The sequence below is a fragment of the Panthera onca genome, chromosome F2, assembly GCF_046562875.1.
Source record: "Panthera onca isolate mPanOnc1 chromosome F2, mPanOnc1 haplotype 2, whole genome shotgun sequence".
Classification (NCBI taxonomy): domain Eukaryota; kingdom Metazoa; phylum Chordata; class Mammalia; order Carnivora; family Felidae; genus Panthera; species Panthera onca.
The window spans coordinates 17,341,486-17,367,393 of record NC_138356.1 but is presented as its reverse complement, the minus strand read 5'-3'; the positions used below and the strand labels follow the sequence as shown (position 1 = coordinate 17,367,393).

At 43.9% G+C, this 25,908-nt stretch overlaps 2 protein-coding genes across 3 annotated transcripts in view; one reads left to right on the top strand and one right to left on the bottom strand.

Annotated features, from left to right (window-relative positions):
* The first annotated feature begins 304 nt into the window (after positions 1–304).
* The window catches only part of CRH (corticotropin releasing hormone), a 304,411-nt gene continuing 278,807 nt past the window's right edge, over positions 305–25,908 (top strand). For both annotated transcript variants that reach the window (XM_078441654.1, XM_078441652.1), the window contains exons 1-2: positions 305–582; positions 752–851. The gene's annotated coding sequence lies outside the window, so the exon portion shown is untranslated. The remainder of the gene's footprint in view (positions 583–751; positions 852–25,908) is intronic.
* On the bottom strand, positions 4,486–25,787 carry VXN (vexin). The gene is made up of 6 exons (XM_060610643.2): positions 25,247–25,787; positions 21,009–21,064; positions 13,125–13,275; positions 9,092–9,153; positions 6,019–6,110; positions 4,486–5,307 (listed from the first exon to the last, which is right to left on the bottom strand). Exons 1-6 carry the CDS (start codon positions 25,311–25,313, stop codon positions 5,124–5,126), a joined length of 612 nt encoding a protein of 203 aa, XP_060466626.1. The 5' UTR covers positions 25,314–25,787; the 3' UTR covers positions 4,486–5,123.

The window sequence follows — 25,908 nt, the reverse complement described above, 5'->3', positions numbered from 1 at the left end:
GAATTAAAGAAAGCATCACTAAAATGGAGTCAGGAGGTTCAGGAGGGGAGGCTCTCACACCCTTCCACTTCTCTTCAATTGCAAATTCAATAGGAAAAGGTGGATTTTGCTTGTGGATACCACTTCACTACAACAGCAGGAGGAAGGAAAGCTTTCTTCTCCCCTTGGTAACAGCCCAGCCAATGAGGGACAGTGATAACTCAGCCAATGAGAAGCCACTATACTTCAAACTCCCAGTTTATTCCAATGGGCTTGCTGTTTATAGCAGCCGCCTTCTATAAAAGAGCGTTCCTTTCCTTTGTTCCCTAAACTTGCTTGTGGTGTTCGCATAGCTTCCGTGTCCCAGTTTGTAGTTCTCTGCTATTCCTTAATAAACGCATTTTTTTGCTGGTTAAAGAACCGGAAGTTTTATTTTTAAGGTTATTAGTCTCCAAGAGAAAGTATAAATTTTTAGCGACTGGCATAGCCTGAGCAGACAACTAGCGAGAACAAATGGCGGCTAGAGCACGGAGTGGGTGTTGAAGCCTCTGTCACCCCCTCCGTAGCACCAGGCACCACCTCAGCTGCTGATCCATGGGGAAGGTCTGCAAGAATCCCAGGAGGGGGCTGGGCAACCAGGGCAAGTGTGGCGCCTTGGGGAGCTCTGGGCATTGGCCGTTGCCAGCTAGTGGGGAAGCGCTCTGATATTTCCACACTTGTACCACCATACTTGGGGGCACCATTGTATATTAATGCCAATTGTCTTGTTTAGTCTTTTCTAGGATATTTGGAGGAAGATACTACATTTTCTTTTCAAAGACTGAGGAAACGATATCCATGAGGTTCAACAACTTCTCAAGCTCTCACAGCTGGTGAGTTTCTGGCAGTTGGGTAAGTTTAGAGCATGGGGTATCCAAGATGGGAGGCTCTTTGTGAGACAGAGGAGATGGGAGCCCTGGGCTGGCAGAGGGCACCACACGGGCTCTAACCCCAGATGTCAAGGAGCAGATTGTGGGGAAACAACAGAAAGACAAGGGGTGTGTGTGTGTGTGTGTGTGTGTGTGTGTGTGTGTGTGTGTGTTTTGATGCTGGCTGGGAAGATGAAGGGGGGTGGAGGTGGGCAGACATGGGAGACATTGTTGGCTTTGCTTCTTGCCCTATATGGGAAGATTGTCACCCAGAGAATGTGATCACATTTGGAGCATTAGCTGTGGCATTTGATTTTAGAAATAGCTGTGTCTTGTTCATCAGGGGCTGCTGATTAACTCCTGATGCCCACCCCCACCCCCTCCCCCACTCCCTGCAATTGCTAAGCTGCGTAGAATCCTGAGCTCTGTGGATTGTGATGCGAGCAAAAACCTGGTTCATGTTGGAGTAGGGCCTCTCTTTGAAGAATTGCTGGGGCCTAGGTTGTCAAAGATTAGGAAACTCAATTTGCTCCTCTGTGGATGGAGTCTGAAATGCTGATCAGCACTTGCCCAGAATTCTAGGTACCACCCCCCAGCCCTGCTATTTCAGGTGCTAGATGGGGTCCAGATTCCTCCTCCCCTCCCCATTCTTCCTGGAAAAGCACATATGCTTCTTAGGGTATCAGGTAAAGGCCTGGCTGCTTGCCCCCCTGGGAGGAGAGTTTAGCCTCATGACAACCTGTGCGCCAGTGGCTCTGCCCAGGACTCGAGATTCATGAAGTCTCTAGGAGCACCAGGAGTGTGGGAAGGACTTATGATGTGAAATGCTATGAGTCTATCTACTTGGTTTTCCCACAGATCCTGACTAGGGGCTAGGAACCAGGTTGACACGGGTCCTGTCAGTGAACAAGTCCCATGTGAGGTTTCTTCTGCTGCCACTCCCTTGATAGCACATGGCCTTTCCCCAAACTACATGCTCCCTCCCAACAAAGGATATTAATAGGTGTGAGTCTTGTGTCAGGTCCAAAGTGACCAAAAAACCCCCCAAATAAAAAACTTTGTTTCTAGGCACGTGGCCTGTCTGCAAAATGAAGTTTTTCTTCCTCTGCACTTTGGCAATGCATTCACCACCAGCCTCTCAACAGAGGCTGACATTTCTTATATTAAAAACTACATGCAATTCCTAAGAATTAGAATCCTTAGGCGAGTTATCTTCGTGTGTTTTTCCTTGCTTGTCCCTAGGTCTCTGCCAATTTAGAGTCAGAGACAACACATCACATGATTCCTTTTAAAATTGGGCTCTGGCTGCTGCTGCTCTGCCTGCCCACTGCCCATCTGCCTGCTCTGAAGGCAACCCAAGTGTTGGGAGGGGTGGGGGGACTTCCAGAGAGCACACAAGTAAGAACTGAAATATTTGACTGGACTTGGTCCTAACAGAGGCGATTTTATTACCCTAAATGTCCTGGAAACCCTGTTGCCTCTGGCACAGGAAGGCTCCGGGCTCCGTCATCCTGGACAGCAGTCTGCAGCTGGCCCCAGCGTCCTGCAAGTGGCTGCAACGTGAGTCACGGGGCAGTCTCCAGCGAGGCTGAACGTGAGGTGGGCACAGAGGAGAAAGGCTCTTCTTCCCTCGCCTCAGGGGAGAGAGAGACCAGCAGGCTGGGATGGCCACTGGCCCCCCTGGACTTTGTGGTGGGACTGAGGGCTCAAGATCAGGGAGGAGGGTGAGCCCAGAGAGGATGGGTCATGCCAGGCCAAGCCCTGTCAGAAATGGCCCTAGTGTTGACTGTTGGGCAGGGCCTGTAATATCAAAACCAGACACTGCCTTAGGATGGAAAGAACACTCTGGATTCTTTCTCACAATCCTTTTCATTTAGGTAAAGGAGCAGTGAGGTCCAGATTCATAATTCTTTCCCTTGGTGAAAGCTTCTCAGTCTATGAGGGAGCCTCATACTCTTGTGGTGGTTTATTGAGGTCACAAACAAAGCATACTTTATTTTTATTTGAACTGGTCAGTTAGGATGTTTTATGCCAGGCAAACACTTAATCATGAAATATTTAAATTAAAAATAAGTTAGTTCCTTATAAGTTAGATCCTACAGAAATCTCCAGGTGCCACATACAAATGGAGAACATCAGCTATAAATTAAATAAGTTAAAATAAATAGTAGAATAGATACTCTGATAGGTCCAGCATAAATCACCACCCCTCCCCTCCCCTCATTATCTATACTGTGCAAGACTATTAGTCCATTGAGACTAGGCCCTCACTGAAAGAGAACTCAATGCCCAAATATTCAAGTCATGTTCCAACGTGAGGATTGGGTGCTGAGAGTCTAAAACAATGGCTGAAGGGCAGGGATCAGCAAGGTGAAAGCCCAGAAGCCCAGGCCTTTTATTCTTCCATGTCTCCTTACAGTTGACCTGGAGACATGGAAACAGGTAACTCAGCAAAAGGCAACATGTGGCCACAGAGCAGTAGCCTATGAATAACCGTTGAGTCTGAGACTGGTAACGCAGCCAAATTCTTCATTGTACCAAGACCTGACAATTTCCAGCCCAGTCTTGGACTTAAATTTCATCATGGAGTGTCTGATTTTGTTAAATGGGTTGGATTAATTGAAGCTTCTGAATTAGAAAACAAGCCTTTTGGGGGTAGAGTTGACGCTACAGATGACAGATATTCAGGACATGTGCAACTAATGCCCTCCACAGGCAGGCATTTCTAATGGACCACCACACTCCTTCATCTCAGACTCCTCCCCACACAGCACTCTAGGCAGCCTCTGCCCATCATCTGTGTTTAGCATTTGAGACGAAAATTGTTTGCTAACCATGATCCTTCTCTGTGTTCTGAACTATTCTGTGTAAAGGGATACAAGCACAGGCACTGATGCCTGACACCCATATGGGTCAGGCACCTTCAGACTAATCATGTAACTGCTTTAAACTGTCATCCAGTAGATAGATAAGGCCATCTAACTTAGAGTTGTTAGAAAGATAGGGAGGATGCATGTAAAGTGCTCAGTGTCACGTCTCGTGCATGGTAGGCATTTAACAAATGAGAGCTGTCATTATCACATTATCATTGTAAGTCTATTGATATTAAAGATGGGATTGATGACAACATTTCCATTAAGAGAGGGAAAGCACAATATTATATATTAGGTTGAACCATATGAAATAAATGATCAATTGTTTTTGACCTATAGAAACGGCAATTTCTTCTAGTTCAACCTACTACATAATGTGTTTCATTTAAGTCACTTTTTCCAACTTTATCAAAATTCTCCTTTCAAACATTGCCCCCAGAGACATACTTCTGTCCCTCAAAACCTTCCTCAGTTACTAGAGTAAGCAAAGCAAGGAGTCTGGTGGACTTAAGGACCTAGTATCTAATACCACTAACTATATCCAGTCACATAACTTCATAAGGCCTTGGCTTCCCCATCTGTAGATTGGGAATAATTGTGCTTTCTTTAACAGGGATTTTGTGAAGATAAGAGATATTGGATGGGAAAGCACTTTTAAAAGTTAAAATCATTATACCAATGCAAGGTATTATTAATTTCACTAGACTATGCCACTTCAGAAAACATTAGCATTCAACATTTAATTTTTAATCATGTTTTTCTATAGAAAAACTGCATGTAAAAGAATAGAGAATTCATGCAATCATGCCAAATGATCAATACCAATCTTGACAATACTGTCAAATGGATATTAGAAGTAGAAGTAAATATATAGTGCTTTGTCATTAAAAATTGTACTTTGTCAAGATGAAATAAATGTGATAAGAGGAATAGTAAGAACCACTGTGTTCACAAGTGCCTCAAACATCAAGCTCTTATATTTATACCAGAAATCACACACATTAGAACAACTCACAAGGAAGACTGAGGAATTGCCTGCTTCCTTCCTTGGAGGTCTTTAAAATGGGTTGAGAAAGTTTGATTGTGGTGTGGTTTGCTTAAAGATAGGTATATAAACTCCATGACCTCCCAAAGCCACTTTCAGACCAATGGCTTTATCGATTCTAAGAAGGCACACTTTTCTTTTGCCTTCGAGGGAAGTTCCTTGCCTGTATCCTAAGCCGGGGCTATCGGTTAGTAAGGGGCGGTGATGTGTTTGGACCAGCTACTAGCAGAGGTGAATGTGGCTCAGTTCCCATCTGGAAGTTTTCTTCCCTTGTACGGTGAACTTTGGCCAACGCAGGGCACCTAGGGAGGGTCACCTTTAGTCAGCCTCAAAGGCGCTGTTAGTAGCTCCCACATATTCAGACTTCTTCTTGTGCCTTGTCCACATTTTCCGGAGGATGCTAGGGACACCGCAGGAAGCACTTCCTGTCAGCGGTAAGGAGGCTTCTGCCCCCTGGGGAAGGGTTGGATACTCTTCAGTCATCTTCTTGAGATGTCTGGATCTAAAGAGAAAAGCCAGGGGTGGGTAGGGAGGACAGTCATTTCACAGAGCCAGACTTTTAATTTTTTCCCTCAAGGAGTAGACCCCATTCATCACTCCCTAACTCACTTTTCCGCTATGTGCAGTATGGAGGATAGTGGCAGGGGCATAAATGTACATGTTGACTTGAGTTTTGCATACATGCTTGCCATCTTAATGCAACACTGAAGGCAGTGAGGGAGTTCCTGGTGGGGGGATTATCCCCTCCTGCTATTCTAGCTGCTGGTTCTGGATCAGTTAAATCGTGGGGGTTATAAACTTGATTAGAAACTTTTCTTAGGTACCTCTTTACCTTTGGGCAGGAGCCCTTAACCTTATTTATGAAGCATTTCTGAGACCAGTGTGCCTACCAGCAGGCTCTGAATATGACCTGTAATTACATTTATCTAATTAACCAAAAAACCCTCCCAAATGACACTTCTCTAAGTCTACAGAGTGGTGTTAATGAAGTGGAAACCATCAAAAACACTTCAGCTTAATCCTAGGGAAACAGTTGAGAAGACACTGCAGAGACCCAGGATTATCGCCCTCATTAAAAGGTAATTTAAAGCTGGCATGGATTTTGTTTTAGCATCTTGAGACTCTGTAAACCAGGCCACCTGTTACTGTTCTGTGGCAGGACCAGGACTGTGTGGGGAGCCCTGCAGGCAGCAGGCGGGGAGACAGCACTTACCCTCTTGTCAGAACAGCTCCGTTCTCTGAGCCCGTGGCTGTCGCCTCTAGCGCGGCCGGGGCTTTCACGGAGATCCGGGCCACCGGAGGAATCTGGGTTGTGTGGAAGGGGAAGGGAATGTGAGGCTGTGGCCATGGTCCCAACTCTGGCACTGACTGGAGCCAGTTGACTAAATTGATCCACCACCTAGGACAATGGTCCTCACACTTTGCCAAGCATCAAGTCTCCTCTGTGGGGCTTGTTAACACAGTGCTGGGCCTACCCCAGTTTCTGATTCAGCAGGTCTGATATGGGCCTGAGAATCTGCATTTGTAGCAGGTTCCTAGGTGCTCCTAGTCCCAGAACCCCACTTTGAGAACCACTGACCCAGAGAACTTGAGAGAGTTCTTACCTGAGAACCTGTCCCCCCTCATGTTCCCGTTGCCTGTGTCTACTTTGTTGTCAAATCCTGCAGATTCTTGCTTTGAAAGACTGCCTACATCAGTGCCATTCTCTCCATTTCCTCTGCTGCAGCCTTCAGATCCTGTCACCCGGGACCTCCTTGCTTCCAACCAGACCCACCACTTATCCCAGCCCCGCTGGATTTGCGGGGCCTCCCCGCTGCAGGCCAGACCTAGGCCAGCTCTGCAGCCCACACTTCCAGGCTCCTCAAAACTGGGCTCCACCTCATCTATGTGGCTCCAGCTTCTGGGATGCCTGTGGGTACTGTGACAGCTCTGGTCCCAGAAGGGCTGGTCCTGTCTGTCCTCATGCTCATGCACAGCTCTGCATCTTCCCTTAGCTTTTCCTTGCTCTCTGGATTGAGCCTCATCTCTGCCTGTCCTTCAAGGCCACTTTTTCCAGGAAGTCTTTTCTCAGGCTGGTGGCCCAAGATGGTTTCTCTCTGCCCTTGTGTCCCGTGTCCTCGCAGCTCTGAGTACTTATGTGACATGTTTTGGCATTTCACCAATTCTGTCTTTGTTTTTTGTTGTTGTTGTTTTTTTTTTTTTTAACCAATTCTATCTTTCTACCGTTCTCTTCTTGTGTCATGTGCTTGTCTAGTCTCCTGATCCCCAGAAACGTGGCATGGTGTGTGTCAGGGTCTGGGACTTAATCCCTTTGGTGGCCCACTGCAGCCCTCCTAAAGAAGGTGGTGAGTGCTCAAGAAACATGGATTGAATTGAAAAGTAACTGAGGGCCTAACCAGGGCTAACTCCAGAGTTTGCTCAGTCAATGGGTATACACTATGCTTTGTTCCTTCACCCCAGCCCCATTGAAAGCTCAGGGTCACCACATTCCTGGAATTGCTGGGAAATTCCAGGTCAAGGACATCATGATTTCACAGTCCCTTTCTCTCCTGAGCTGGCCAAATGTGTGGGCAGAGTTACTGTGCCACCTTGTGGCCTCTCAGGAGCTCTCCTCCCCATCAGGCCAACAGCCCAGCCCTGGGAACATATATACATACATCCCTCCTCTTCCACTGTCCTTAGTCCTCCTCCAGTGCATGGCAGCATTGAATCAGATTTAGCTGTGCAAGCTCTGAATCACTCTTTCACCCACCCTGGGATAAGGGGCCTCCTAAGAGCTGCATGACCCCAGCAGCACTGTCTCAGGCTCAGAGGAAAGGGTCAGTCATGCTGCCCTGCCTCCTTGTTCTCTGCATTAGTATTGCCCTCCTCCTTTGAAACTGTGTCCCCATTACTACCCTATCCCGTCTCAACTCATTCTGGCCTCTCAAATGCAGTTACCTCTCTGCCAAGGGTACTGTCTGACTGCAGCCCAGAGTCTGGGGGCAGGTAATCCAAGACTGTGAGCCATCCCCTACCCCTTAACCTTAGTCTTTTCTGGGCTGAGCTGTGGGCAGCTGTTAGAACTGTTGCAGCCTGACAGTCTGCATTCTGTGGTGGTAGCTCAGCCATCTTCAGTTTCTCCTAAGTACTAGGTGGGGGCAGGGGGCTCCTGATGAAACAGCTTGCCCCATCCCTACCCTTTGTAGGGTTTTCCTAGTACAGGGATGACCTAAGTGAGGTATTTAGATTAGATTTTTCTCCTCAGACTGGGAATGAAGTGCTCACTGCCCACTTTGTTCCTTAAGGACGAGGGGGCTGGCCCACACAATCTCCAGGATCTTTTCTGGTCCTCACATGGAATGATCTATCAATCTGGAGAGCTGATGCTCACACAGCCCAGGATGCCTGAGCTGACCTCACCTGTAGCCAGAATTCCACTCCTGCTGTGCTAACGCAGAGTACCCACATTCATGCCCAGAAGACAATGTAGATGTCTTCTGTGCTAGATCTGGACACGCACCACCTGATCTCCCTTCAGGGAAAGATAAGCTGCCCAGCTGCTAGGGGGCAGGCAGCAAATGGCTCTCAGCTCCTTTGGGTGGGCGTAGGATGCAGAGGGCCTCTCACCCCAGGGGATGCCCTCCCTGCTGACCCCAACCCACACTCCATGGGGGCAGCCCACATACCATGACAAAGCAAGGAGGAAACAAAGGGTTGGCCATTTGGGCCCAACTCAGGACAATCTGGATGGGTAACACTTGCCCTGGAGCTCCTGCCAGCAGGTATCAGGTGTGCATGGTGGTTTAGCAGTTGACTCTGCTCAATCCTACTTCCCTTCTCCTATCACACATATTGACCCCTAATGTACATCTCATACCCCATACCCCACATCTGAGTCTGCTTCCAGAAAACCTCACATGGAGCAGATGTCCTCCAGAGTTGTCCTGACCTAAGATGGCTGGTGTTTTGTATTTTCACAATGTTCAAGACCCTTACATCTCATTACCCCTGCAGCTGCCCCTGGGAATCTGTCAGGCATTTCCACCTGGCATGTGCCTACCATAGAAACCACGCCTTTCCCCACCATGTTTGAGATGTCCACTAGGTGATATCTTCTGTTAGCCTAAAAGCTGAATTTCTGGCAAGAAAGAGAGCAACATCCAGTGGTGTGCTATAAGATGATAGACTTGGGGAGCAAAGAACCCTCAGGGAAGCTCTTCTGACCATCTTCAGGCCTGGAACCAAGGGCAGGGCAAGAAGTTTGAAGCACACCAGATAGAACTAACCAGGCTTATTTTACTTACCAAAGATTTTCCATATGCTCGATTCCCACACAGATTTGATGATTTGGGTTCTGAAATCCCCACTGCAAGGATGAACAGAGGAGGCATTAGTCAGTGGAACTCTGTGTTCTACTTCCCCCCCTAGTTCTGTGTCGATGATCTCATTAGCTAACTGATCACAAGCTGGGAATTTCTAAAGACCTTCGTACCAAGCAGCAAAATCAGGCAGTAGGGTCAGGCAGTGGGGCAACTGTTGAGTGGGTAATCTGCACCCCTGGTACTCTTCCAGGGGGTGCTGAAACTAAGGTCTAATGAGATCACGTGTGTGGAAGCATTTGATACTGTGTGTGCAGTAGGTACTCAGAGAATGTGCCCTTAGCTTGTCCTTCCCTCCTAGGGTGCAACATCACAAGAGGTTATCAGGGGTTAAGTCTTTACAGCTGGGATCTATTCAGCCTGCTGATCCTGGACACCCCTCTGTGGAAATGAGCAGTGACGTCCTGCCTGTGTTGGGAAGCACTGCTTCAGAATGTGGAAGGGTTGGAGTTTATCAGAGTTCTGAGCCATTGGCTATGGAAGACACATGAGAACCTTCTTGCTAGGCCTTTATTCCCGAGGCCCAACCTACTTCTGAATAATCTCTACCCTGACGTCTGCAGCTTCTGAGAATCAAGTTGTTGAGCTGAGGTAGCCAATAACAGGTGGGGGAAAGTTGCCTTTCAATATAATTCTCTCCTTGGGCAGACATTCCAGAACAAGCCCCATTCTTCACACTATAGCGGATAGAGATAAAACACTCCCCAACCCAAGGAAGAAAACATTTCAATGCCAATAAAATGAAGTTACAAGACTCCCAAGATTACATCATAACGTACAGTGCTCTGGCATAACAGCAGCTCATATTTTTGAGTATTTACTGTGTCAGGCATTGTGCGGAGTGTAAAACACATAAACATTGTCTCATTTAATCCTTACCATATAACCCTGTCAGGTAGATATCATAATAGTCCCCACTTTCTAGATGAGGAAATGGAGGCTTTGGAGATACATAACAATTAGAGGAAGCCGGGTGAGGATGATCTAGGGAATGGCAGACTGCTTTGGGGGTCTTGCAGGGCTGGGGAAGCTTGACTGAGGGACTCTGGGAGGTGTTTGCCAGGTAGAGACAGGGAGGGCAATCCAGGGTCAGGGAAGGACCAGGAAACTGAATATAAGGAAGTAGTCACAGAATCACCCCACAGCTCAGGGTTGCTGCTTGTATGGACAGGCAGGGACAGGAGTGTCACAGGAGGTGGCCCTGGAGAGGTCAGCAGAGGAGGGGTTCTGGGGGACCTTGGGCATGGTCTGCAGGGCAGTGGGGATGGGAAGGACACTGAAGCAGAAGGATGGCAGAGGCAGATTTTTCTGCTTTAGAAGGACCCCTTTGGTAGCCTTGTATAGGGAGAGGGACTGGTGGCTGAGGGCCAGGGTGGGGTGCTAGGCACCAGAGGTGAAGGGGTCTGAGTCCAGGTAACCTGAGGTAGGTACCAAGAGGGAGAGATGAGACATCCAGGAATTGACATTGTCAGTATTTAGTATGTGGCATAGGGGGTGGAGTAGGGATGGGGAGGACAAAGGGGATGTTAAGGAAAACATCCTACTTGAGGAAGGAAGAGCGGTTTGAAGGAGGAGGATGCATTCCATTTAAACAAGTTGATTCTCAGGTGCCTGAGGACATCCTGGTAGAGACATTCCAGAGACAGCCAATTCTCTTGGGCCCAGGAGGTGGGTGTCCCTATTCCAGGCACTTGAGGTTCACCTGCTCAGGGCCTCATGGTGAAGGCGTCTTCCTTCAGAGTTCCTGCAATTTCCGAGATCCTCAGAGAATCTTTCTCCCATGTGAGAAGTCTATGTCATCCAGGAACCTTCTGTAGCTCAGAAAAGAAGCATGCCCCCAGATCTGAGATTCCTGGAGACACAAATCCTTTTGATGGGAGGATGGGAGGATGGGAGACTCATTGCCCAAGGCCAATACCAAGCCTTTCCCGTGGAAAGCACTGGGTCTGGCTTTGACTCAGAAACCTGCTGTCTCCCCCAACCCCCTCTGGAGTCTATCAGATTGGGGGAGCTGGAGGAATTGAATCTATGCCCAGCTCGATCTTTTTTTTTTTTTTTTTTTTTAAACCTGACTAGCACATTCCCTGCATGAGCTGACTGTCACATGTTGGGCAGATTCTCTCCATTTCATTACTTACTGTTTTCTTTCAGAATAAAAGACTGACTTGGGCAGTTAAGCTTCCACAGGCTACTTAAAAAGGAAGGAAAGTGGCCCCTAAAACTAGACAGTTGGGAAGACATTGTTCTCTAGGGGTGGAAATGAGGGGGGTATAGAGGCATTAGCTAGGAAATTAGAAGACCTAAGATTTACTCTCAGTTCTATTGCTAATAAGCAGTGTGACTTTGAGTCAAACAGTTTCTATGGTTTCAGTTTCCTTTTCTGTAAATGGGCATGGGGTGCTTGCAGATCAGTGGTTCTCTACCTTCAGTGTGCTTTAGAATCACTTGGGAGGCTTGTTAAATCAGAGATTATTGGGTTGTAAACCAGAATTTGATTCAGTAAGTCTTAGGTGGGATCTAAAATATGCATTTACAGCAAGTTCCCAGGTGATTCTGCTGCTCTGGAGACCCCACTTCAAGAACCACCCATTAGACCATCTCTAAATCCTTGCTAATCAATATATTGTCTTCAGACCAACATCATCAACATCATGGGGAAGCTTCTTAGAAATCTGGGGCCCTGCTAAGTCCTACTGAATTGAAATCTGCATGAAAACAAGATTCCCAGGTGATTCTTTTGCACATTAAAATTCGAGAAACATGGCTGTAAATTCATTTTATGATTTTGTAGCGAAGATATTCTCTTTTTCTCTTTCTACACACACATGCACCCACCCACCCTCCTATATATAGACACAGAGAAAAATTTATCTCCTCTTAATTTGCAAGGCAGATTGTGGTTTTCCTAATGCTTTCACTCTACATATGTGTATATGTAATCACTTAGCTAGAGAATATGGCTTGATTTATGTGTTATTATATGTAGGATAATAAAAACAGGATCAGGGTGTTAGTGATCAAAGAAATCTTAGAGATCCAGTCCAGCATCTACAGAGAGAGTAGATGGATGGATAAAGATACATATTCCATGATGTATTATTTCAGTTCTTATATAAAATTGCTGACACTGAAAAGCCTTGAGAAGGACATCCCAGACTTTCTATTGTGTATTTTTGGAGTTAAATTATGAATTAGTTTAGGCTGTGGACATAACATAAATAACTTAAACCAGCGATTGAAGGTGAAATACCATCACAGACTTCAGTGGGCTAGATGCAGAATCCTGTTTAACTGCTTGGGGTGGAAGCCATTTTTCAAAATAGTGCTTAAGGTTAAGACTTACAATGTTTCCAGTTTCCAAAACAAATTTGTCCCTAAATTCTTTTTAGAGATTGTTGAAATAGCCCTAAGTCATTCACATTTACAATTCTGAGATCTTAAGATGGCAGTTTATGAAGGACTGTATAATTTACACACACAGCCTGTAAAATAATGTAAGCTTCTGTTTCTTCATGAGTCATGTCTACACTGGTTTTCTGTCCCTAAAACATAATGATTTTCATCTCCTCTTGAATCCAGCAGGACTTCCTGTGGAGCAAGATGGTAGATGAAAGAGAGCATTTGCTCATTACACACAGCCAGGAGTGTTTTTCAGGTAGAAGGTGTTTTGTGTTGCAGCTGTAGGTGGGGCCCGAGAGCGGGTGCATTCAGAGCAGGAACGTAATGCGCCAGCCCCAGCGGCGGCTGGGGGGGGGGGGGGGGTGGGGTGGGGAGAGGGGGGGAAGCGCACGCCCCACGCCACAGGTGCTGCGCTCACCTGGCGTGATGGAGGACGCCAGGGAGGATCGTGAGGTTATTGGACAAAATGCAAGCCAGGCCACAGACACTGTGGCTGCTGGTCTAAGCGCGTCGTTGCCCCCCAGGGAGATTCCAGGGACTCGATCCAGGACGCACATACCGGGTCTGGCTGGGGCCTTGGCAAGGTGGGGTCCCTGCTGCCGAGCACCGTGGAGCCTGCCCGACCTGCGGCCCTCGCCGTCGCGGCGGTCGCTGCGATGTGGCAGCAGCTCCACGGGCCTGGGAGTGTAGAGGTCTGACTCGATCACCACCTGCCGGGAGGAGGAAGGACAGTCAGCTTGTTCCTCTCCTCCGATCTTCAGATGCACTTTGTGCCAACAGTGAATTACTGGAGTCTTCCTTACTCCAGCGAATGCTACCAGCAGTGAGAGAACTTGGGTAAACTGGCCTCCAACAGTCAACTGTTTTATTCAATTTCAGCGTGCCAAATGGTGCCATGGTGTAGGAAAATGAAGGTTCTGGGGGTTCCTCACCAGCAGCCCTTCACAGAGTCAGGAGCCTGAGCCATCACCTGGTTTGGTAACAGAACAGGCTATTTGAAATGAGAACAGTTCTGGAAATGAGGGTCTTCCAGTCTTTGAGCTAGGCAGACACCCTTGTTCACACAGAGGACAGTTTTCTGAATGCTCTAGCAGAGGGAAGAGCTAGGGAGAGGACTCGGAGCCCAACTGATTCTGAAGTTTTAAAAAGAAAGAAGCTGCTGGCAAGACAGAGCAGGCACAGCCCCCGTGCTCGCGTTTCCCCTCCTTGCAGAAGGCCTGTGTCAGGTGGAGCTGGGAGATGAAGTTCCACTGTGTGTGCTTCACTAAGTGGAAACTCCAGAAAGCCAGACAGAATGCTAGGAGCTAAGGTGTTTTCAGTAATGATCACCTGCTGAATAGTTATCTTGGGAAGTACATTAAAAAGAAACACCCCTTTCATCAGGACCCACCAAAATGGGCCTTAAAAGTTATAACAAACATACTTAAATCACTGGAATAATTTAAATGTAAAAAGTTGAGACAATACTGTATTTTATCTTAATTACCAGGAGTGATGAAGGGAACCTTAGCAGTTCTTGGCTCATACCCTTCATAGTATTATACATATCTAGGACATTGGGGTCATTCATTCTGAATTTCTTCACTTCTTTGAAGCTGGTTAGTTATCTCCAGTAGTACACCATGGCTTCTCTGAGGTTAGCATACACTCATTCTCTTGCTCCTTCAGCAGATATCCTGTGAGGGCATGTTCTGTGCCAGATCCTGGGCACTGGGGGCATCTGTGAATTAAGTGGACCCACCTCAGCCCCGTAGTCTGACCTGTGATAGATCCCCCTCAGTTGTCCATACAGAACAACTGTGCTGCTTTTGGAGGATGCTGAAGCAAATAAGACTAAATTTATAAATATTTAATAGGGTTATAATTCAATTTAGTGGAGAAAAATTGGATTTTTAATAAATAGTGTTAGAATAAATGTCAGGTCACTGGAGGAAATGAATCTGTGTTCACACTTCTCATACTAAAGTAAATACCAGACAGATAAAGATACATGTTCAAAACAAAACAACAAACACTAGAATTGAATACGGCTCAATACAACATTTGTTACATATGAGGAGGAATTATCCCATGTATGTAGAACTCTTACAAATCAATAAAGAGGAAGAAAACAACAGAAAAATGGGGCAAAAAACATGAACTGGCAATTGACCATAGAAATACAAATGCTAAACATGAAAAGGTGTTGAATAATAATTAAATGCAACTGAAAACAAAGTTCTTTGTTTTGTTTTGTTTTTTTGTTTGTTTTCTCCTCTCAGATTGTCAGTGATGAAGAAGGGAACTCCATTTGGGGTCATGCAGACTGGAGTTCACACCTGACTTTTGACACTTTGTGGTTATGTGAAAAAGAGATCGATATTCTTGTGTGTCCTTGCTGTATTGGGGCATGGTAAATGCCTGTCATTTGTAGAGATTCTATTAGCATGGCGTGCGCTGTCTCTTTGTGCCACATGTTTATCTACAGAATCAGAAAGCAGTTCATATCTCCCAAAGAGTAAAATGGGAGAAGCTGTCACTCTTTGCTTCAGTTTACCACAAATAGTCCTTTGCTTAGAAAATTAATATATCCCAAATTTGGTCTTATCTGGATTAGGAAATTAACTCTTCTCAAACCCATTTTAGGGCCCAGACTCATTCATTCTGTGCCTTTGGAGAAAGCTGGTAATTGAGGAGCATGTAGGATTAGTCCTTTTTCTCCTCTCGGCACTGCAGAAGGTGGTCCCTCCCTCTCCCCGCCCCTCCCCCCAATAATTTAAAATATTTATTCCTTTTTCCTCCCATTGTACCTAAGGTATACAATGTGTTGATTTGATACATTTATAAATCGCAGTATGATTAGAAGGTGGTGTTTCCATTGAGCTGGGGCAGCACGGGTCCACCTTGCACCAGCTCACTGGGGACTATGAAGCACAGCAGTGGGTGTCCAGCACTGACCACCCTGCACTAACAGTCCCCTCTGCTCTCCCCTTACCTTCCTTACCCTTGGCACTGTACTTAGCCATGACGTTGCCCCAGAATACTGGAATTTTCTGGATTAATGGTTGTTCAGAGCTCCATTCCCCCGGACACGTAATCTTTGGCCTAAAGGCCTTCCTCTGGAACATGAACCTCCAGGTTGAACAGGAGAGACCTGAACCTCATTACTGACACAGGGCTCTCAGCTGTCCGTGGTGTTTCTGGTTTTATTTTCATTCTGTCAGCATTCTTCTAAGTGAGGAGGAGTGAAAACTGGTATGTTTTCAGATCTACTTTGTACAAGGAGAAAGTAAGGCAGGTAATGAGAGCCTGAGGAGTCCATGGGGGAAACCCAACATTTCCTCCTCTGAAAGGGAAGCAAATGTTCCCTTTCAGGAACAAGAAACCACCTCCGCAGTCCCTTCTCTGCACTGTGGGGTGGAAGAAGAGAACTGGGAAGGATAGAGGCATTAGCTGCTCAGCCCTCTGCTGGATGCAGGAGGTTTCCTGGGGATGGGGATGAGGCTGGTTACTTCCCAGGCCATGACTTAGGGCCAAGTGCCTCTTCCGGGTATCTTCTACAGTCCCCAAAGGATGCCAATGGCAGGAAAGGAAAGAGAGAGGTGTTCAGCTCTAAGATGGCTCCAGAGGAGTACATTGGGCCCATACCAGGGAATGGACAGCTGAATGGATGGCTGTGGCCTTCTGAAAGCCTGGGTTATTTTCTGGTCTGTAGGGCACAGTTTGAACTTGCTATTGCTGCTGGTCTTAGAAAAAAATGATCTGAGAGCAGGCTCTTTAGCACCCTGAGTACAGGGGTAAGACCGGGGAATGAGGAGAGGGAAGGGGGAGACCAGGTTAAATGTTGGATTTTCCTTTCCTAGTTAGCAAACTGCCTTCTGAAAGTAGGGGAATGTACTAGTGCAGTATGCTGATGATCCCCTGCTGGTCTTGGGTCAGAGATTGGAAGAACAGAAGGCATGGGCTAATACCGAAGCCTCAGGATTCCATCTACTGACATCCTTGATTCACACTTCTGTTTGAAGTCTAGGGGGCTGGTGGGGCATGGGAAAGATAGTGAGACCTAAGTGATGGAGAATCATCATGATTTAGGGCTGATGGGATCCATAGCAATGTTCTAGCCAACTCCCTAATTTTATACATAGGGAGGCTGAGGCCAAGAGAGGTCATGTGTCTTCAAAGTCACAGAGCTATAAGGGGCAGAGCCAAGGATGAGAGCCATGATTTCATGACTTCTAAGTGAGTGCTTTTTGTAAAACCTGTAGAAATGCCTACATCCAGATAAGAAATTTCAAGTACAATTGATTGCTCAGTGCATTTTGAAAAATCAGTAGATTTCTAGACCAATTTCTCCCCGGCAAGGTTGAAATCTGGGAAGAATGTGACATTTACACATTTTGTTTCTCCATCTTTCCTGGTGGTGGTACTTATGCTGCTCATTATCTTGGGGCTGGCAATCAGTGGCAGTGGCTCCATTGTACTGGGAGGCCTAACTGACCATACCTTAGTGATGCTGTGGCACTAAGGATGGCTTAGAGAGGAGAGATATTTGTAAAGGAAGGAACCTGACTCCACATGGTAGCCCAAGGAGTGGGAATAGATACAAATAAGAATTTCAGGACAAAGAAAGTCATAGACATTGGTAGGTTTGAGCAGTTGCAAAATACTGTTTTTCTTGGGAACTCAAAGGGAAGCCAAGAGCCAGTTGGATGAAGAAACAAAAAATCCAACAGTTCTTTCTTTAAGACTCACTTTCCTCATCTTAGGTAGACTAAAACCTTTCTTGTCTTTTCTAATTTGAATGTTCTGTACAGCTAGGCTAAGTTTTGCAAGCAAAGGATGAGTCAGGCTGTTAGGGGAAGTGAGAAATTTAGAGAAGAGATCAAAGGCCAGAGGGTCTTATTAAGTTGTCTCACCCAAAAGATTGCATAGTTGAAAGCAAGACCCTAGCTTCTGATTTTATTTTTTTAATCGAAAGCAAATTTTAATATGTATTCGTATAATTGAGTCATTTTTTTCTCTGAGTAAAAATATTTTGGAGAGGGAAAGTCGTAAACCATAAACATAACAGTCTTTCTCAAAAATTTCCACTCCCAAGAAACCTGAGAGCCTGGTTCTACAGTGCCCGGTTGAAGTCAATTGGATATTCCAGGAGACTGTGCCCCATGTTTTGGTTCTTTTGTGTATCTTAGGCCTGTGTGGCTTCATCATCACTACTAAGAGTTGTCTCCTTTATTTAGGTTCTAAATCTTAACTATTGGAAAGCATAATGATTTAGTTTCCATTTTAAAAGCTTTTGCAAATACTGTTCTATCATTATAAAGCCAGTAGGTATTGGTATTAGGAGAGATTCAGACAGGGACATTGTTTAAGGTTAGAAATTCAAAGCAAGAACTTGGTTGAGAACCAAAGATTCCCAATTCCCAAGAGATCTGCTCTGATTCTTGAATGATTTGTGTCTCCTTCAAATCCAGATGCCCCTTGAGCGAAAAGTGTGTTGTGAAACTTTTCTTAAATTCTAAATTACCTGCAGACAACGATTTCCCTTTCCATTTTTGGTAACATTCACTACTCCTTGAAAGTCAGGAGCATTTTTCTTTGAGACTGTGGGCTCAAGTTTTCAAGGACCAGGAAAAAGGTAAGAATCTCTTGCCCTACCACAGAGAAATTTTCCATCCATTAAAAGCCCTTTTTGGAGAACCTGGGTGGCTCAGTTGGTTAAGCATCAGACTTTGGCTCAGGTTATGATCTCGTGGTTTGTGAGTTTGAGCCCTGCATCAGGCTCTGTGCTGACAGCTCAGAGCCAGGAGCCTGCTTCAGATTCTGTGTCTCCCTCTCTGCCCCTTCCCCACTTGGGCTTTGTCTCTCTGTCTCTCTCTCTCAAATATAAAATTAAAAAAAACTAAAAAATTTTAAAAGTGCTTTTCTTTCTTAATATATAAAATATTCTTAAAAGTCATTTTAGAAAGACATACAACAGAAAAATGGGCAGAAGACATGAATTAGGAATCTATAGAGAAAAAATATTCAAATACCTGAAAATATGAAGAATGATATTAATAATTAAAGAAATGCAAATTAAAACAAGATATTTTCACCTATCAGATTGTCAAAGATTAAAAACATTGTGACATACAGTATTGACTTGGGTATTCTGGTAAGAGTACTTGAAAACAGTTGCTAAGAATTTGGCAATGACTATACATTTTCTTCAATGTTCATATCCTTTTAGCATTTTCTTATTTAAAATTGGATATAATTGATATATAACATTATGTAAGTTTAAGGAGTACAATGTGTTGATGTGATGACCCAGCGTTTTCATATCTATGAATTTATCCTGAAAAATATTTGCATAAGAGCATGAAAGATACGTTCAAAGATATTGCTTGTGGCATTGTTTTAGTAGAGAGAAAAATTACCATTTGTTGGTAATTTGGTTAAATAATCTAGAAGACTTCAGATTTGATTTGGGTAGAAAATTATATAGTACATTCATATAATGGTATGGTATGCAGTCTTCATAAGGAAGAGGTAAATCTATATGTATTAATTGGCATGTAAAGATATTAAAGATTTATTGTTTAGTGAAAAAAGCAAATTGCACAACAGTATGTTATTGAGCAATGAAGCACAATAATGATATGCTAGTATATGGGAAATTTTCACTTAAAAAGTGCCAACTCTGGGGTCCTTGGGTAGCTTAGTCGGTTAAATGTCTGACACTTGATTTCGGCTCAGGTCATGATCTTGAGGTTCTTGAGATCAAGCCCTGAGTTGGGCTCTGTGCTCGCAGCATCGAGACTGCTTGTAATTCTCTCCCTCCCTCTCTCTCTCTCTGCCCCTTCCCCACTCATGCCCTTTCTCTCTCTAAATAAATAAATAAACATTAAAAAAAAAAGTTTAAAAAGAAAGTGCCAATATTAATTGAATGCTTAATGTGTCACAGGTTCTGGGCTAAGCACTTTACATGTATTAAGTCATTTGCTCCTTCCAATGGTTCTTGAGATGTGTGCTCCTATTATTCCCATTTGAATGCTCTTTAGCATTCAAATTGAGTCCAGTATGGTGGGCAACTTGCTCAAGGTTACCTAGCTAGAAATGGATAGGACTGGAATTTAAGCCCAGGCAATTTGACTCAAAGTCTGTATACCTAACTGTTCTGTTCTACAGCTTTTTAGAATTTTCTGATATTATACTTTATATGTTCATATTATTTGAAATTTTATAATGGGCACATATTACTTTGGGAATTAAAAAAGTAATGTTTATAAAACAATAACTAAAACCCCATCTCATTCCCAGGACACTTAAAAAAATTCTTTTTTTTTTTTTTTAATGTTCATTTTTGAGAGAGAAAGCATGAGCAGTGGCAGAAAGAGAGGGGGTCAGAGGATATGAAGCAGACTCTGCACTGACAGCAGTGAGCCCGATGTGGGGCTCAAACTCACAAACTGTGAGATCATAACCTGAGCCGAAGTCGGACACTCAACCAACTGAGCCACCCAGGTGCCCCTCCCAAAATTCTTTTTAATGGAGAAGAGGCTTTAAAAAATTGAGATACTTAGAAGATCAAAATGGTGTTCTATGAAAAATTGTGATAGAAATAGAAACTCCAGCATAACTGAGGGGAAACAATCAGCAGTTCAACCTTTTCAATGAAAGTACAAAGATGTATTGACAATTTTTGTATAAAGAAATCTGTAAGTAAAATGAGAAATTTACAGCACCATTTGGCTTTAATGACATGTAAACTAATTTTAAGGTAATGTATATGCTTATTAGAATAGCAAAAGATAATACAAAAAAAATGAAAGTTGATGTTAGTGAGGTTGGAGGTAAATGGAAAAGCATTGCTGGAAGCCTGGCAGCCATTCAGAATTCCTGGTAATATGTGACAAAACTGAAAGCAGAAATCATTTTTTAAAAAAATCACTATTCTCCACATCTAGCAGTGTCTCTTACACATAGTAGGAATGCAAATATGGGATGGATGGATGGATAAATGAAACTATTCTTATCCTTTTACTTGTTAATTCACCAAGGAATTAATCCAAAAGAATAATATTTACTACAAATTAATTGCAGTGCTATTTATAATAGTGAAAAAATGGAACATAGCCGATTGCCAACAATAGAAGAACACTTAGGTCAGGGATGCTATACTCACATCTTGGACTCTCTTTAAATAAGAACAACAATTTTTTAAGAGAGTAAGATTTACTCTATGTGTCTGGGGAAAATGGCAGAATTGGGGTGGTGGAGTCCAATACGGGGCTGTTTGCTGCCTAGTTGACATTTGTCAATCATTTTGGTGAAGTGGAGGACAGGAAATACAGAACAGCAGCATGCGATAGAGAAAAACTTCATGGTTATTGAGAGCAGGGCAGAGGGAATGAAGAAGCTATATGCTGCTTTTGAACTGAAAACCAACAAAAGGGATCAAAACTGAAGTTGTCCTTACATTCTTGGTCAAGAGGTGTTGAGAACTTTTGACTCTTCTTCTGGCTGGACTGGACACTGCAAAGAGAGAGAAAGGGATAGTTTTAGAGAACACTGGTGAGGCTGATGTAGCCTCAGAGAGGGTTTGCACCTAGAGTGGGGAGGGGCAAGTGGGGAGAATGGGGTGTGATTACAATTTTAGGTGTTACTAAAATTCATAGCAGCATTACTCACAATAGCCAAAAGGTGGAAACAGCCCAAATGTCCAGTAACAGATGAATGGGTAAACAGAATGTGGTATATACATACAATGGAGTATTATTCAGCCTTAAAAAGAAGTAAAATTCTGATACATATTGTAACATGGATGAACCTTAAAAACATTAAGCTAAGTGAAATAAGCCAGACACAAAAGGACAAATATTGTATGAGTCCATTTATGTGAGATACCTAGAGTAGTTAAATTCAGAGACAGAAAGTAGAATAGAGGTTACGAAGGGGTTGGGGAAGAAAGGAATGTGGGTTGTTATTTAACAGGTACAGGGATGATGAAGAGTTCTGGAAATGGATAGTGGTGATGGCTGCACAACAATGTGAATGTACTTTGTGCCACAGAACTGTATACTTATAAATGGCTAAATGGTAAATATTATATTATGTATGTTTTATCACTACAGTAAAAAGCTTAAAAAATCAACCATTAAAACATGTTAGTTGGTGGGAAAAGGTGTGTACTTTGTTGAAATGGAGATACTCAGACATCTGTTTTCCATATTGCTGCTAAAATGATATACTTGGAACTGAAATCTTCCATGTCACTGCCCTGCCTAGAACTGAGATGACTTCTTGTCACCTATCAGATAAGTGATCAGAGGAGTGCTGGCTGGTGGTATTTTCTGCAGAGCACCTACAGCCATGAAACCTGGAGTACGGTGTGCTGGTTTATAGCCAGGGTTCCCGATTCCTTTCACATGAGGATGAATTGGAACAGGACCCTTTGCCAATTACGTGACTTGGGCAAATTACCCATCCTTTCCACACCTTACTCTCCTCATCTGTAAGACAGGGTAATTAATAGCAACCATCTCAGAGGGCTGTGACAGGTATTAAATAAACTAATTTTTATAACGCCCTTGGTCCAGTGCCCGGCAAAGAGAAAGTTCTCAGGAATTAGTGGTTATTACGATTTTCTTTCTTCTATCTCTGCAAACTGAAGGCAGGTGGAAAGAATAGGTGATAACTTCTAAGTTAGCATTCCTTCAGGATTTCTCTTTCTGGAGTTTTCTCCATTTCTTCCTACTGTCCCCTGACTCCCCTCACGAATGCCTCCCCATTGCTGTTTATCCTCAGAAGAATTATTTTGAATGCTGTGGTATTATTCACCCTAGAATTAAACCCACTTTAGTGTGTTGCTCAGGAAATAACTTCTGGTATAACTTCTTGGTAAAACCACAGCTTTTATCTTTGGTATTTACTGTGAATTTTGTCTGTGAAATCTTTCCCTTCAAGTAAGGTTCTTTCTCTCCAGAAAGTAAAAATCCACACTTACTCTCAGTCATAGACTTGATCCCATGCCTTTAAGCTGAACCCAATATATGTATGTATGTGTGTGCTGGACAGGAGGATATAATACAATAACATAAATGTAATAATAGCTCACATTGAGTTTTACCAGCTGATGGCTAATTTGCCTTATCTCATTCACTCTTCTAGCAACTCTGTGAGCTAGGTATTCTTTATTAACTACGTTTTATTGGTGTGGATATTGAAGGTTAGGGGCCGCACAGCTGATTGTGGAACAAGGCCCTATACTTTTAACCACTGGCCACACTGCCCATGCTGCTGAAGCTGTGCTCAGAAACGGTTTGGGTCATTTTAGTCATGCTAAACGATAGCATTTGGAAAAGGGCATACCAGGGAGGACTGTAACACTTGTTAGATGAAATTAAGCCAACTTCTATTTCTGCTGTTAAAGAATGTGGGGACATAACGAAGAGTTACCAATCTCTCCTATAAGCAGTGACTTAAGAAGACCTAGCACAGTCTTCTCTCACTGAAAGCCCTCTGCTTGATAGCTTTGGAGAAGGCAAGATGAGGCAAAAAATAAAAACAAATAAAAGAGGTGAACTTCTTCCATTTATGGTTCAATGTAAAACTGCAAATACTCCTTTTCTAGAGAACTTCCTGAGCAGTGACATGTCCATGAATACTAATGAATATTTGGTTTATCACCAGGAGATGGTCATGAATGAAAATGGCAAGAAAGGAATATAGGATTAAACATTTATCTTTGACTGAATATTCATTGCTCTAAATATGGAATGAAAATACAAATCATTTTGTAAGTGATATATTTAATGGTGCTTACTACATGCTGTTTTAGATGCATTATATATTTTATCTGTATTTCAGTTTTCCCTCCATAATAACCCTGGGAGATAAATTCTAGCTCTCCCTTTTACAAAAGTGGAAACTCAGACCCAGAGAGGTGAAGTAGCCTGACCAGGGTCACACAGTGCGGAAGTGGCAGTTGTCTCTTGACCACTATGCTAAGCCAATGGGATCAGAGGCCCTATTTTAAATTATTTTATTCAGGTGAAGTGTGACATTGCTCTTGAATTGTTGAATAAGTTTTTAATTAAAAAGGACCGTTGGGCTCTTTTTTCTCCCTTTAAAAATTGTTAAATGGGAAAAAAGTACAGAAAATTGGCATTTTAACATTTTCATATTTGTTTCCAATTTGTTTTTTCGTGTAAAAGAAATAAAAAAATTAGGCAAGTTTAGATTCCCTTTCTACTCTCCCCCAATTCTGCTTCTGTCCCTCCCCAGGGCTAATAAGATCACTAATTTTATCTGCATCTTTCCAGCCTATGTTTTCATACTTTCTCTGGATATATATCCATAAATAATGTATAGTGTTGTTTTTTATTTCCAGATGTAGTAACTGTTATCATACATATAAAATTTTTCAGCCTGCTTTTTTTTTTCACTCAACATTATGCTTTTGAGATCTGTGTATACACATAGATCTAGTTCATCCCTGTTGACAACTGTGGAATATTCCATAGTATGATGATACCACATTTTACCCCTCTCCTCCTCAAGGACATTTATTTTCAGTTTTGCTCTCCTAGAATCAATGCCACTGTGAACGTCCATGATAAAAGTATCCAGCAGTGCAACTGCCGGGTCAGAGGGTAGGCTTTGCCTTTCAGGTACTTTTCAGAGTCTCTAGAGTTCCAACTCCTGCACGTGGGCAGACTCCTAGCTCTTTTTTCTCTCTCTGTATGTGGCAATAGATGTCAAAAGCTTTATTTATGTTCTGCTGGCTGTCTCTTTGTGACCAGGCTGAGTCTCTCCCTTCCCCCCCTGAGCAGTGGCCCTGTCAGTGGCTGACACGGGAAGAAGAAAGGAATTGTTTGAACAGGGGGTCACAACACCAGCAAACATCCAGCCCCCTTCATTCAAGTCTGACAATGAAACCAGGGCTAAGCCAGAGTCCCAGGCTCTCCCAGCAAGGCAGGGGCTGCAGGGAGGGACAGAGGGAGCAGGAGAGAGGGCTGAGCTTTGGAGGGGATGGACGGGGGAACTGTCCAGTAACCAGACACCTGCTGTCCTCTGAGCTCGAACACAAAGCCCTTCCTGGGACTTGACACCATTCACCATGGAGCACAAGGGCTTACAGAGTCACACTTTTTGGCAGTGCTAGCTCGAGGTGAAGTTTGGGAGCATGGCCCTGGGATCTGTGTTAGAGGCCAGCCCTGGGTCAGGGTACTATTTGACCACTTTATTAGACTTTAGGCCACTGCTGGGAGTATTTCCCCTCACATTTCACAGCATAGCTTGGAATCATACTTTTGAGCCAGCTGGTTCTCATTTCAAAATCCACTTGCTCATTGGAGAACATGAAAGAATCTCTCTGGCTGCCCTGGGAATTTTGTTTTCATCTCTCTTTCCTAAAACAATGGCTTGCTGTTACTTTCATTCGGTGGCGTATTGGGTTGCCAGTGTTCAATTAAGTGAAACTGGGAGTATTTAACTGCCCTCATTCCCACCCCACCCCCTTGATTAATTGTTTCTCAGTGATTAATGTTTGTCCATGTACCTTATTTTAAACAACAACAACAATACCATCAAAACAGAGAGCCCATCAAACCCTCTGAGAGATCCGAGGAAAACCTTAGTAAAACGGCACGTGATTGTCCTTACCCTCCGGCATAAGGTGCCGCTAAGGAAACAGTCAAGGGCAATTTTACTCACCCTTGGAAGGGATCACGGTGGTGAAAACTTCTATATTTTCATCACTGCAGCTGTAAATCTGATGCATCGTTTCAGCCTTCTTTCCCCCAAAGTGCCGGGAACCGGAAGCCTCTCTCTGAACCCCTAGTCGCGAGGTTTCCTAATCCAGTCTGGCTCGGGGATCATTGTGCAGGTCCACAAAAGACAGGCTGGTGCTGTGATCTCATCTCATTCCAGAGTCTTCACTGCAACATTTTCTAATCCCATCTGTCTTTCTTTTTTTTTTTTTTTTTTTATGAATCCTATTATTGTAAACCTTTGATTGAGTGTGGAGGCTTCAGTCCCCTCCCAGCCAGGATGTATTTAACATTTTTATTTTGCCTGTCTGTCGCAGTGATTTTGGAAGTCTTTTGTGAAGTAATGATGAAGTGAAATTGCCGACTTGGTTAACGCCAAGCTTGGCTGGAGAATTTCACCCAAAAGGAAACATGAATTTTGGTACCAGCAATTACTCTCTTCATTTTAGAAATGAAGGGGCTCCCCCCCTGCCCCCCCTCCCCAATAACAGGATATTCAGTAATTTGTGTGTTAATTTGGCTTCCTTCTATGTTTCTATTTTAAACAAAAGGACTATTTTTCCAGAGCCTTTTCGCCTCATGCCCGTATGTGACAAGGCTGACAGT

Bases quoted from the DNA above. Each gene is read 5' to 3' on its own strand.
- VXN (XM_060610643.2), bottom strand. From the start codon at position 25,313: ATGCATCAGATTTACAGCTGCAGTGATGAAAATATAGAAGTTTTCACC. The intron at 21,065-25,246 runs GTGAGTAAAATT...CTCTCTTTGCAG, and splicing joins CACCGTGATCCCTTCCAAGG to TGTCCAGTCCAGCCAGAAGA. The intron at 13,276-21,008 runs GTAAGGACAACT...TCCTCCCGGCAG, and splicing joins AACACCTCTTGACCAAGAAT to GTGGTGATCGAGTCAGACCT.